Source organism: Apus apus, chromosome 12 (genome assembly GCF_020740795.1).
Source record: "Apus apus isolate bApuApu2 chromosome 12, bApuApu2.pri.cur, whole genome shotgun sequence".
NCBI lineage: Eukaryota > Metazoa > Chordata > Aves > Apodiformes > Apodidae > Apus > Apus apus.
Window position 1 is genome coordinate 18,670,890 of NC_067293.1, and position 14,111 is coordinate 18,685,000.

The 14,111-nt window shown below is 45.9% G+C and overlaps 1 protein-coding gene across 3 annotated transcripts in view; it reads right to left on the minus strand.

Annotated features, from left to right (window-relative positions):
* Window positions 1-1,885: 1,885 nt before the first annotated feature.
* Window positions 1,886-14,111, minus strand: part of TENT5D (terminal nucleotidyltransferase 5D) — a 12,377-nt gene continuing 151 nt past the window's right edge. Inside the window, exons 1-3 of one of the 3 annotated variants that reach the window (XM_051630680.1) lie at window positions 11,403-11,429; window positions 7,215-7,337; window positions 1,886-3,154 (exon numbers count right to left, since the gene is read on the minus strand). In XM_051630680.1, coding sequence (XP_051486640.1) covers window positions 1,960-3,135 — 1,176 coding nt within the window. In that variant the 5' untranslated portion in view covers window positions 3,136-3,154; window positions 7,215-7,337; window positions 11,403-11,429 and the 3' untranslated portion in view covers window positions 1,886-1,959. Of the gene's footprint in view, window positions 3,155-6,581; window positions 6,603-7,214; window positions 7,338-11,402; window positions 11,430-14,111 lie in introns of those variants that run through there. The other 2 variants (XM_051630681.1, XM_051630682.1) reach the window with 2 other exon arrangements.

The following is a 14,111-nucleotide window of genomic DNA, read 5'->3' on the forward strand; positions in this document are numbered from 1 at the left end:
TATAGTTTAGCCAATGGAAAGATACTAGTGGGAGGAAAACAAAGTATTCTTTTAGACACAGAATTGGACATTCTTGGAAAAAAAAAATCAGCCAAAATAATAGTACTGTGTCCCTGAAAGGCATCACAAAATGCATCAGCTTCCAAGTAGATTAGTCTGCCCTCCTTATGTTGCAGAAACAGTGGTTTTTTTGCACTATATTTTACAGAAAAGAGTTGACTTCAGTGATGGTGGTCAGCAAAGTTGTCTTTAAACAGCTCTTTGTTCAGGTGTATAATGGGACAAAGGACAGCTACATTTCACTGGCAACAGGACTTCATAGCCCTTAGAAATTTTAGAACTGTGTGATTTCAAGCAGTGGTAGGTAGCAGTGCTCTGGGAAAAGGAATCCAACACTCTCTCCCAAGCAGCAGAAATTTCTAAGGCCTGACACCTGGTGTAAATAGACAAGGTGTGGTCAGTGTTTGGGGTGACAGGGAGGACAGGCAGTGGTGCACCAGCAACGAGCTCCTAGCGTGACACAGTGATGTAAGAAACTCTGCTGCTTGCACTTCCAGTTGGCTGCTCCGGTTTTCCAACCAACTAAACCTCCTTTTCAACTACCCCCTTCTGCTGTCACTAGATCATATTCAGCATCTAAAACGGAGGAGCTTTGGTGAGCACACCTCAGATCTGCCTGTCCCAAACGGTGCCCACCTCTCAGTGCTAGGAAGGCTTTGTCACCCATCACTGGGGGACCAAGGGCAGCCACTTCCCAGGCTGCAATTCCAGAGCTCTCCACCGTGACTGCCAACAGCTTCCATGGAGCAACTGGCACAGGGAGGCACTTACGTGACATGTTTAAAACTTATCTTTGGTAAACATTCACATACAGACACAAAAGCCTTGTAACTAATGGATTACTTCCTGATCATAAGAGAAACCTCCACTTGCTGCTAGTGGATGTCTGCAGGTAACTAAACAAGTGAAGGACATTGATAGTAGAAAGTATATTTTTTTTCAAATGCCACTGCCAAGGTTTAGATTGACCTAAAAACAACACAGTCCTGGGCTTTTGGGGTTTTTCCTGCCTCTGTTTATTATGCATTGAAGCCTCTCTGATCAATAAGCAATGGAAAGCAAGCCCTACGTGCTCTATTTGCACCTTCTTTCGTATTTTATTACCTTGTTTTTTCAAGGACAATTTGATCAGAACAGTTGTAGCTGCTACAACCCTCTCCCAGGGTCCAGAGCTGTGTTACTTAAGCAGCCAAATCTCTCACTTGGGTCAGTGGAAATTTCGGATACACAGAAGTGCTGAGTCTGCTCTTGGTGGGGGGGTGTTCCCAGCTGTTACTAAACCCTGCTCTGGTGGGAAGGACCTCGTGTCTCTCATGGGAGCTGAAGAACGAGCAGAGCAGAGCCTGTAAAGCAGGACTCAAACCACCAAGGAACAGCCCACCACTGTGTATTTTTCTAATAAATAGCATTTTTTTTTCTGCAATCAATCTTGCTGCAACCTCACGGGTGTAACAGATGGATCATCAATTTTAACATAAACCAGAACACTATCACTTCTAAAATCAGGCATTTCTACTGAGAGGTATTTTATTGGCTTAATTTTTCATTGACACCACTTAAATTTTGCTGAGGAATTGGTTTAGAACCCAGAACTTAGTGCATTTTCATGTTATAAAATTAGAATAATTTATATCTTTCTCTTTCCATGGAAAAAACCCAAAAGAAGTCCAGCCCAAACACAAGCAGGGACATAAACACTTCAAGAGTAATGACAGCTTTTTCACTTCTTTTACGATCTGCTTACCAGCGAGACATTGATCAACAAATAACTTTGGCAACTTGCACAAAAACATGTCCTTAAATCAAAAGTGATGATAAAACTTGCTTTAATGAGGCCTTTATTATGAGGAGAACTTGGCAAGGGAGAGGAGTGTGAGTGCTGAGGAGGTTATTGTGTTCCTAAACCATGCCACTTTGCATTTGTATGTGGAACGGGTAGGGCTGGTAGATGATGGGGGCTTGTCCATGAGCAATGTAGTAATTGCTGAAGTTTCTGTCACTGATATATGGAGCAGGCTGATAATAGCACGTCACGTTGGCCGCGTTTGGGATGATATTTTGTTCTCCGAGCACTTTTAAAGCCAGGATTGTGATCATGTTCAGAGTCTGTCTTCGTTCGTGGCCCATGAGGCAGACCGTGCTCTCGTTTACAACCCCACGCAGAGTCATCAAGTAGTCATACTTGCTCTTCTCTTCCCCGATGAAGTGGTTGCGCAGGTAGGACTCGATTTTCCTCTGCTGCTCAGCAACATCTGGAAAATCAATGAAGAACCTGGAGCACATGTAACGTTCCAGAGATTTAATTTCAGCCTCGTCCGCTGGCTTAAAGTCACGAACCAGGAGATTGCTGTACTTCAGGAGGCCACCTCCTCTGATCTCCTCGGGGTTCCTGGTGGAAATCAGTTTGTACTTCAAGTGGTCCATCGCTTCCTTGAAGTCTCCGTACATGCTCTCGGCGATGACGGTGGGGTGGGAGTCTTCGGTCAGCGCGCAGGCTGCTGCTCTGTAAAGGTCCAGCATGGAGTCCAGGATGATCTGGAAGGAGTCCACGCTGAACTCAAACTGCCGTCTGAGCGAGTTGACAAACTTCAGCTCCACGTTCTTGCCGCTGTTGTTGGACAGGGAGATGAGACTCCAGCGGTCGTGGTCGGTAGAGACTTTGACCATCTTCTGCACGTAGGCATCTTTCATGGTCTGAGCAGTGATTTTTTCCTTGTTGACACATTTTGGTAAGAAGTCCAACAGGCAATTCAGAACTGCTTCCTTAACAACCTGGAACTCCAGCTCACTTGGAAGTTCCACCCCAAAAATGATGTCTAGGTCCTTGTAACTGGTTCCATTCTGCTTCACAAGGATGTGGCTGGCGGTGGAACCGTTCAGGCGGATATCCCTAACCTTGATTTGCTTCTCAAGGAGCTGTTCCCTCACCACGTGAATGATATCCTTCAGCTTCACATCCAGCGTTGGGAAATTCCCTCTCCCGTGAATTGGTATGACCTCAGCCAAAACTTGATCCAGGATTTTAATCTGATCCCAGGTGAGACTACTGAACCTGTGGTCTAACTCTTCAGTCATTGTGATGTCGGGTGGCTGACTAGGGAGAAACAGAAGGCAAGAGACAGGTGTCAGAACTTGCTCAAAGACAAAGAGAGCCTGGCATTTCACTGGGCTGTCACAAACCCACATCCTCCATCCCCAGTGCAGTGACAAAGCAGCTCATTTTGCAGGGACACAATCCCAGGCAATGGTCTGAGTCAACCACTGCACTTGTCACAGGCTTTTAATTGAATTTTAATGCACTGGGGTTTTAATCCTGCTGAGAAACCATTGTGCTATTGTATAAGCCATGACTCAAAGTGAATGCAGCAAACCATATAGACTTCATTTGAAACTACTCAAAGGTTCATAACATAAAATACTTGGTGGTTATCATGAACCTCCAAATAAGTTTCACTGTGAAGAGCTAAAATGAGCAAAATGAGCAAATTTGGTTTTTCTGTCCTGCCTAGAAATCTCTCTCTGCCTTCAGTGATTTGAGTACTTAAAACTACTGAAAGACCAGCAAGTTATTTTAAAAAGCAGGGATGATGCAACATGCTTATTTTTAATCTAGCTTGGATTTACTTTAGTCTCTATGGATCATCTCTGTGATCTACTGGCCAACTTAAGAGCTGTCAGGGCTGTTGCATAAGCAGCAGGTTTTGTGATGGGATCTGTCTGGTATTGCAAACCTTTGAAAGGGCTGGTTAGTGCTGTGATGTAAAAGAAAGGGTTCAGAGAAGGGAATGTTGAAATTCAGTGCCCTTCTTTAGCAGAAGGACCCTCTTCAGGCACTTCTTGGAAGTCAGAAGATGGAAATATCCCTAAGCAAGCTTAGAAATCCTTCCTTTATTGCTACATGTTTTTTAGCTCTTTCAGCTTTTATTGCAATACACTCGGGTTTAAAAATGACAGGCAAAGGTAATGTCAGTAAATATCTCTCTCGTGTTGAAGGGTTGCACCTCAAAATGTCATTTCTTTACAGAGAGGCTGGAAAATCACCTCGTTCCTCGGAACCTGGTGGTGTTTGCAAGGGAGGGTGGTCCCTGGAGGCTGCAATCTCTCCCTGTCCCTTTGCCAGCAGCAATGTTAGGCCATTCAGGGTAATCATGTAGCTGGGACAGACTCTGAGACCTCTTACTCACAGGCACCCTCAGTCCCAGCCTTTCCTGGCTCTGTTCTGCTGCACCCTGCCAAAGAATTCCTTTTCTGGAGCTTCTCCCTCATGAATACCTAAAAGCATCTCCTCTCTTTCACACTCACTGTGCTCTTAGCTTAAAGTGCATGCACAGGCAAATAAAGCTCTACAAACGCCAGCACCCTGGCAGTGAAAGGAACAAACAGCCTTTGCAGCTGGGAATTGAAAAGAGGTTGGTTTCCCCCTCACTTCATCAGTATTTCTAACTTATTGAAACACTTTCCTGGTGGTTTCTCTTCGTTTTTTGTTGATGTGATTTAAAATCTTACTATAAACTGCAACAGTCCCTGAATCCTGCCTGATTTAAGATCTCTGCCAGACAGAGCCATGAGGAAAAGCAGTTTTCAGGGTGTTATATTTTATGTATCCTGGCTAGAGAAGCAGAGACTAAGATGGATCAGACCTAATCAAGTTCTGTGATATATTACCCTTATTATAAGGTTAGAACAATATTTCCCTGGTTCAAGATCCAACTTGTCCTTGAGTGGCCACCTTCAGCTGGTGAAGTGGTTGCAGCATGGAAAAACATTTAGTTAGTGTGGGATCAGGAAACACAGTTTTGCTCATTTTTATCACTTCTTTTTATCGTCTTCTTCAGCAGGGATTGGACTGTGAGTTTAGTTTTACGATGATGCTGAAAGGCTTAGTTAACCACTTCTTAGCATTCTGCCACACACCAAAAATTTGAAAGCAAATCTGGTTTTACCTCCAAATGGAGCAAATCTGCCACACGAATGGCAGCTTTCATGTTCCACACAGCTTTCCTAGAGACAGACACTTGGAGTCTAGAGGACAGCCTCATCAAATTTAGCTCATATTTTGCCAATAAACCATGTAAGATTCTCTTTCTGTATACTCTGCAGCAGGGTATTTTCAAAGGCTTTGCAACACGCTGGCATTCTCGACGAGAAAACCTCAGAAACAGGCCTTGTGCAGCTTTTATCTGCTCCCCTGTCTCTCTGTTTCACAACACTTACATGGGAAACTTTCATGCTCCAATTGTCTCGACTGTGTTTGCACTTGAAATGGGTCACAAAGGGACCTTACACAGCTGAAACAAAATGTCTTGTCAGCTGCCCAGGCAGCCTTGCTTTTGGGGTTTACTCCAGAGATACCCCAACTACTGCAGCTCTCCCCTTCCATCTCAGTATTGGTTTTGCTGCATCCACATTACGTGCATCACTAATGGCTTCCCTGGTACCTGGCTAGAGCTTTATTTTGATTCAAAATGCATTTTTCTATTAAGCTGGACATTTTAAAGTATTTTGCATGCTCACTGACTTAAGGACTGCAGCTGGCATTAGCTCTAAAGAATGACAAACGTGGAAGGAGTCCCAGTCATAATTTAAATGCATATGAGACAAGTGGAAGCAGTAAAGCATCTGGGGCATCCTAAATGAAGACATATTTAAACTGGTTTGACAGTATTTTTCAGGAGGTTTTCCTTTCATTAATGTTAATGCAGTGAAGATACTGTTTGTTTATCCTGTTATCATGAGATAACGCATGAATTGCCATAAGTTTTCAGTGCAGTTGCCATCTAGTTACCCTGAAATAACAAACAATAGCTCAAGGCCATATGTTCTTCTCCTGCCAGAGAAGGCTGCATGGTGTGCAAAATGCTCGTCAGCAGGACACAGTCTGCTTGGGCTGTGCCACAGAATATCACCTTCAAGGGGGGAACAAGTAAGCTGAAAAGGAGAGACTTTAGCAACCAAATGTTGCTTCCAGTTCTGGAGCCCCCAACATAGGAAGGACAGGAATCTACTGGAAAGAGGCTAGAGGAGGCCACGGGGATGACCTGAGGGCTGGAGCAGCTCTGCTCTGGAGACAGGCTGGGAGAGTTGGGGTGTTCAGCCTGGAGAAGAGAAGGCTCCAGGGAGACCTGAGAGCACCTTCCAGTGCCTGAAGGGGCTCCAGGAAAGCTGGGGAGGGGCCTGGGACAAGGGCAGGGAGGGAGAGGACAAGGGAGATGGATGAAAACTGGAAGAGGAGAGACTGAGGTGAGACACGAGGAGGAAATTCTTTGCTGTGAGGGTGGTGAGACCCTGGCCCAGGTTGCCCAGGGAAGCTGTGGCTGCCCCATCCCTGGCAGTGTTGAAGGGCAGGTTGGATGGGGCTTGGAGCAACCTGGGCTGGTGGGAGGTGTCCCTGCCCATGCAGGGGGAATGTTTAAGGTCCCTGAGCATATTTAAGGTCCCTTCCAACCCAGACCATTCTATGAATATGTCCTACCTTTCCTCCAACCCAACCCAAGGAACAGAGAAAAGCAGCAGTCACCTACCAGCCTGCACTGCCCCTTCTCCCAAAGGGAAAGGTACAACCCAAGGGCAGCCATACTCTCCCATCACAGGGAAAGGTCCTGGGAAAAGGAACCAATTAGCCCACACCTCTCCTGCGATGCTACAGGATGTTAGCTCAATGAGTGGGGAGTTCTCAGAAGAGACAAAATAACTAAGGAGTTTCCTTTGGGCAAGCAGTATGGCTACAAAATCCACCTCAAGTCAGCCTGGACAACTGGGGTTTTTTGGATGTTGCATTTTTCCATCATGACTCAGGGTGCACGTGTCCTTGGCTGCACTGGGGATCCCCTCCCAGGGCAACATTTGCAAGGCCAGATATATTGTGCCTTTGTATCCATTCCCACAACACCTGAAGTTCCTTCTCAACCTCCAGCTTCAAACAAACCAAGCCCTTGTCGACAGCAGAGTATGAGGCAGATTCAGTCTTCCCAGTTGCTCTAAAATACTTGATTAACTTAAAAAATAAATAAATAAGTGTGGTGTGCAATATTTGGCCTGTTTGGGCCTGTGGTCACCCCTGAGAAGTTACTGCTTTGGGTAAAGATTGTAAAACCAAATGTGTACTAACTCCTGAATAGTATTTCCAGAGAGAAAGCAAAATCCCACAGACTCACCGTGGCAGGACAATTGGCAAACATGTACTTCAGTGGAGTTAATAGGATGACTCACTGGATCCTTTGGTAAAAATATGAATTGTCATCTTGTCACTGACAAACCCACGAACCTCCCAGGGAAGGCTGCAGGAAAAGGAAAGCAAAGCAAAACAAATGATAACATTAATTTGGAGATAAATGTTAACTACCAGTCACCTGCTGTACATAATAAATCATGCATTACAACCTGGCAGACCTGCAGTCATAACAATAGCCTTTTATGTGGGGAATGATAAGGGAAAAGCAGTGGAAAGGCACAGAAGGGCTTATAGAGACTCTGGGTTCCAGGTCATACTTAATCCTCTGCTAAGATGTTAACAAACTTGCTATTTTTGCCATGGGATTTTGAATAAGAATTTAATATTATTAACAGACATGCACATTAGCAGGGATACAGTGGAAGCATATACAAAATTAGAACAAATAATTCAGCAAAATTAGATCTAACGAATTATTAGTGGCTTCATATTCATTCTAAAAGTGTGAGCAGATGACAGGAAGGTCTCATTTCCAGGCAGAGTTGGTTATTGGTTCATTTACAAGCCCAGGATTCAGGATTTCCATGCACTGAAGGGGCCCATTGACTGGCCAGGCAGGAATTACAACTGTTTTTGTGAACATCAGTATGCCCATCATAAAGGTACCTGTTGATATTTCTTATTTCAAAGGCATGCTGACAGCAAGGTACCCTTTTTTAGGCTTTCCTTCAAAGATCTCCATCCCAGCACTCCACCCTACAAAGCTCACAGCACCCTGCACAAGGTTCCTTATCTAGCCCTGTCCACTCCATGATTTGATATATCTGTGAATTTCACAGGATCACAGAACCTTGGGGGTTGGAAGGGACCTCAAAAGATCATCCAGCCCAACCCCCCTGCCAGAGCAGGGGCACCCAGAGCACATCACACAGGAACGTGTTCAGGGGGATTTGAATGTCTCCAGAGAAGGAGACTCCACAGCCTCTCTGGGCAGCCTGTCCCAGGGCTCTGGCACTCTCACAGCAAAGAAGTTCTCCCTGATATTCACATGGAACCTCCTGTGCTCCAGTTTGCACCCACTGCCCCTTGTCCTGTCACTGGACATCACTGAACAAAGCCTGGCTCTGTCCTCCTGACACTGCCCTGAACATATTTGTAACCATGGATGAGGTCGCCCCTCAGTCTCCTCTTCTCCAAGCTCAAGAGCCCCAGCTCCCTCAGCCTTTCCTCATCAGGGAGATGTTCCACTCCCTTCATCATCTCTGTGGCTCTGCCCTGGACTCTTTGCACTCCTCCTTGCAGAGCTGTGCTCCACAATCTCAACTTTTATGCTGGAAGGAGAGGTGCTTCTGAGTAAAGGTAACTTTGCAAGTATGACTTGAGTGTAAATACATGCATAATCTGCAGGAAAAACTTACATTTTAGCCTAGGGAGGTATGGGCTGCATTATTCCTTTTGTTAAGAATAATATGGCTTTTCCCCTCATGCTACAGCAGTCAGATTTTTACTACTGAACATGCCATTTTACTGCTGCCAGAAGCCCAGTACTTGCTTCCCTCACTCTCTGCCCTGCTGTGCCAGGACCTGTCTGCTGTCTTCATTTGCTTTCCAACTGATGATGGGTTACTAATTGAATGCCTGCCTGTTTCCTGACTTTCTCCCCAAATCCCTGCAGTGATGGCTGAAGTTTGCTGCTGGGAATAAAGGGTTAAGTCTGGCAAGGACTGAGCTCTGGCTAGGCTGAAAGTGAGAAGCCAATTATGTCTTCAGTGGCAAGGAAAAGAGAGTCTGGGCTGCTGAAGATAAAAGAGGTTCAGCATTTGGAGTCTGGCCTTCTGGAGGAAAAGTCAGACAAATATATAATCAGTTACTTCAAAAAAAACAACATCATTTAGTCTTTTTAACAGTGAACTCTTGTTATTTCTTTCATGCAAGGGTGGAAGGTTTAATGGATCTATGATATCCATTAAAGAATATATCATCATGATGGAATAGATTAACACTGGAGTAGAATTAATGGCTTCCCCTGGTGCTACTTAGGGGAAGGAGAGAGAGACCTTTATATGTTTTTTTGTTAAAGAGGACCCATTATTGTATAATATGTTCACAGAAGCAGCAGCTGAGGTTGATGAAGTGCTTTGGCTGTTGGGACATTATTCTCAATGCTGCCTTTTAGTGGCTCCCTCCTTGCAGGAAAAGGTGCACAGCTTCATTATTCTGGTTTCCAGGATTTTTCTCACTGAAGTAAAAGTGAAAATAAAACCAGCCACGTCAACAGTTACTTTATGCCTCAGAGAGGATGTCTTCCTATGCCTGAGTTGAAGATGTGAACTGGGATGAAGCACACACCCTCAAACTCCTTTCAAAGCCTTTTGCCCTCGTGTCTGGGCGTAACCAGCAAACGTCTACAAGGAGAACCAGAGGCCTGGGAGATTTCAAGGTGGTTCCACCAACTTGGCAAGAATGAGAGCCAAGGAACCCATCCTCTGTCCAGAGATGACTGCTTCCCCCCTTTTCTGCCTACCAGCTTCCAAGAGCTGTGCATGATTGCTCAGCTTAGCTCCTCAGCTTAATACCAAACTCTATTTACTCACTCCAGATCCCGGTGACTCAATCTGAAGCTCACTTATCAAAAACTCTCATTATTATGACTAAACTGCAGCAAAAGCAGGCAAGGTAGAGAATGAAACAATCTTCCTTTTCCATCTATAACCATCTTCATAATTACCTCTCCTTTTCAAATGCCAGAGGAAGAGGGATGAGCTGCACAACATGCCATTACAGCCCTGATTCGGGGCTCTTGGCAGAGGACAGAGGGTGTTACAAAGTCAAGGCTCTCCTCAGACACTCTCCAGAGTTTCCTCCCATCATCTACACCAAGGGAGACCTGGTGAGCTACAAAAGTGACAGAGTGACCCCAAGAACCTGTCCTGTGGGACAGCCTGGGCCATGAAAGCATTAGAGGACACCACCAGGCCTGTGGCCATGTCTGGTTTGAGGGGCTTCCAAAGCAGCACACACAGGAGATGGAACAGATTTCTGGTTTTTACTGAATGTACCCAAAATGTTGTGCCTCCCTGGAAGCTGCATGTAGCTGGTTCAATCAATGCATTGTTGGCTGGTTTTTTTCCTGAATCAGTATTGAGCCACTAAAGTACTGAGGGTGGATTTTGATAGTACACACAATATCACAATACATTTGGAGAGTTTTCCTTGGGGTGAGCCAGAAAGCTGAAGACAAATGCACTCGTGGTCCATAACACCCTCACCACATCACTCCTGCTCTACTCTGCATACTTTATATTTCCTATTCAGCAATTATCCTGTTTCACTCCAGAAGTATTTGAAGACATGAGCTCTGGGCACCAGCTCTGGGTGGATTTGTTAAGCAGCCCAGGATCCCTCTGCATCAAAGCTCTTGGTGGTTGTTACAGCAAGTGGCCAGTTTAAATGGAGACTTCTGGGCCAGGCTTGGTTGGCACCCTCCAAGAAATAAGTCTCACAGAACCAGGATCCTTTTCAAAGATCACCATGTCTTCCACTCTTGGTTTATAGTACTATTTATGTTTAGAATGACAGCATATCACTTATATCTTTAGGAATTCATTTCCATGCTTATATTAGAAAGTTATTCCCTGACTACACAATCCAGCAGTGGGATTTCTTTTTGATGTTTGTTTTCCCAATTTTATGAGTTACATTGTAAAAATAGGGAAAAAATAGATGAATTCTTCATTAACTTCAAAGTACTTGCTGTACAAGAGTTTACTTTTGATTCTGCACCAGTGAGAGGCAATATTGCCCTAGAAAATAGTTTTTTGATAACTGAAATGTTTTCTTTCTGTGAGAAAGTAAAAAACCAGCTGTAGCACCCCCCTCAGACTACATCAGGAAAAAGGATTATGGCTGCAGCACCAGGACCAGGGCTCTGCCACTCTTTTGTGGTGAAGGCAGCATGAAATGTCTCTGTTCACTTTATTAGTAACATGCAGAGAGAAGAGAAAGCAATGCCAAACCAAAGGAAAAGGCTCTGGCCCTGCAGCAAAATGGGTGCTCATGACCTTCCCATCACTATCAATAATGCATAGTGACCACCATGAGGATGATGACAACAATTTTAAAGAAAGACTAATTCAAGCTGCCTAGCACCAAAAGTGAAAAAACCACTCACTGTGACACTGGATGTCAAGAGGGCAGGACCTGCTTGATAAGCAAAGATCCAGCAGGAAGGGTAATGGAGAAGAAAATCAGCTGATGTTGACATAAATTGACATCTGCTGTAGCAGTTTGTTGTGTTTCATGAAGGAAAATCATTCTTTTGTGAGTATGTGCTGAACGAAACAGTTTCTAGGGCCACAAAAAATTAGTGTCTAGATAAAAAACCCCAAAGCAACGATTTATCTGTGAGCAGTTCTGCAACATGAAGAAACCATGTTCAATATCATGCTCAAATTCCACAGCTTATCTGTGTCCTCCCTTTTGTGCAGCACTTTAAGTCTGCATGGCAGCAGGCACTGGTACTTTGCTGGTTCCCTGTGGCATCTTAGATTCTGTGCTGGTGATTCCAGTAACTACTTTTGCATGAAGACCGTGGTGGCAAGAGGGAAAAGCCAGGCTGTACATTCCAAAAGGCTTTTAAATTAGTCTTTTTAGGTTTGAATCTCAATGGCACAAATTCAGTTTTCACACCAGAAGCTGCTGGGTGTAAACGAGAGCAGAATGGCCCAGTGCATGGCTGAGTTCAGTCAGATAATTCTGAGCTCACTTCCACTCTGTGTGGACCATCCCTCAATCCATGTTGCCTACAGTTTGATGCTGAAAACTGACTTGGATTTGCCTACTAATCTTGTAGCTGTTTGTTGATCTTCATCCATTAAAACCAGTGGTACTTAAATTCAGACATATAAGACATATATATATATACAAGACAGATCAGGCATGTAAGACATAGATCTGTCTCAAATCTATAACACAAAGTCTGTCCCCCTATGCAGGTGACTATCAAGCTGCTGGGGACCCACCAATCCCATCAAGGGCTGCACAACATGAATGAAGCACAAACTACCAACGTTTTCACCCTTTGCTGTGGCCAAGCACCAGTGGCCCAGCCCAAGCCCATCCTGGAGGTGAGGAGCCCTGATTCACACCCAGGAGTCCCCAAGCTACAACTGAGGATGGGGTCTGATCATCAGAGCCATGAACGAGGAAGGCCAGGAAACTAATCCAGATTTTTTTTTTTAAAGATGGGTAGAACTTCATTCATGGAATTGTCAGAGTGGAAGGGACCTCTAGAGATCATCTTGTCCAACTCCCCTGCCCTGGGGATGCCCTGGAGCCTTGGAGCACATAGCTCAGGACTGCATCCAGGCAGGTCTTGAATATCTCCAGAGAAGGAGACTCCACAACCTCCCCGGGCAGCCTGTTCCAGTGCTCAAGGACTGCTTCCTTCAAGCAGTGCTCATTAATGAATGAATTTCCACTGCCAGCCTAAATGCTGCTTAATTTACTCTACAGAATAACTCAATCTCAATGTGATTTCAATGTGATCTTTCAAGGAACTCAGTCCACTCATCTCTCCCTGATTTAAAGGGGATTCATAAATTATTGGCGCCTACTGCGTCAGCAGCTGCTTCTGAACTTGAGCAGGAGCTGTTGGTACACTCTCCAGGGCAGGGATTTGCTGGCCAGGATGTCAGACATCCCTCTGGCAGATGAATCATGATAGAGCACCCCCAGTCCTTACTACGGAGCTGTGTGCCTGCTGCCCAGCGAAGCAGCACAACCACATTTCCTGAGAAGTTCCGCCGCTCCCGCACAGCAGAGCAGGGACGCTGTGCAAGCAGCACGCCCAGCAGGTCAGACGTCTGCAGAGGAAAGGAATTGCTGCTGCTCCCTTTAAACCGAGCCGTGGGAATGCAAGAGGGCTAAGGAGGAGGAGGTATAACCCAGACTCGGCTGTTGTCCCCTCCACACATCACACCCTCGTTCCTCCCCGCAGCCACGGCACACAGGAGGGTGAAAGGACCTGAGGATGGTTTTAACATTTATGAATGGGACATGCACGAGTCACAGCTGACTCCATAGCTTCAGGAGGAGGGCAGAAAGCGTGGGAGAGTCCCTGCTCTCGCTTCACTTCCACTTATTATCCCTCTCTTGGCCTTTCACAGTGATCCACATCATTATTCATACCTGCCTTGTGGCTTTTCATGGGAGCCATGAACAAACTGTCGTTGTTAATGCAGCACAGAGAAGACAACCTGTACACCTGTGTAGTCAACCATGCTCTTTTAAAGATTTTCCAGGGGCTTAACAAACGTACCAAGAAAGACATGGTTAGGGATGGGAGAAGGCAGTGAGCACAGGAGAAGGATTTCCTGGCTGGGAAGACATGGGATCCCAGCCCTGCGTGGCTGGAAACCAGCTCGGCTCTGCACGCAGGCAAAACTTATTCCAAGAGCACTTCCAAATAGCTCAGGGCAGAGAATCCCAGCGTGTTCCCTGGCTGATCCCTCCAGGCTCTGACCTCCCCCAGGGAACACACGGATCCTTCGGGAACGCCCCGAAAAGGCCCGAGATCCTGGGGCTGCTTTATGCCACCTGGATGAGATCATAGAGCTTCCAGCACCTGACGGGACAGCAAGCCATGGACACCCCGCTGCCAGGGCTTCTGCTAGGGATGTCGCGAGGCAGACCTTGCCCCCCAGATCGGGAAGCCCGCAGGATCGATGGAGACGGCTGCGGGGCAGAGCTCGGGGGCCGGGAGAACCACGCCGCCGAGCCGCCCCTTCGGAGAAGTCGATCAAAGTTGGTCTGGGGTTGGTTTTCGTCAGGAAAACGCCTCCCGGGAGGAGAGGCGAGAGGCACAAGCCCCGCGGCAAAC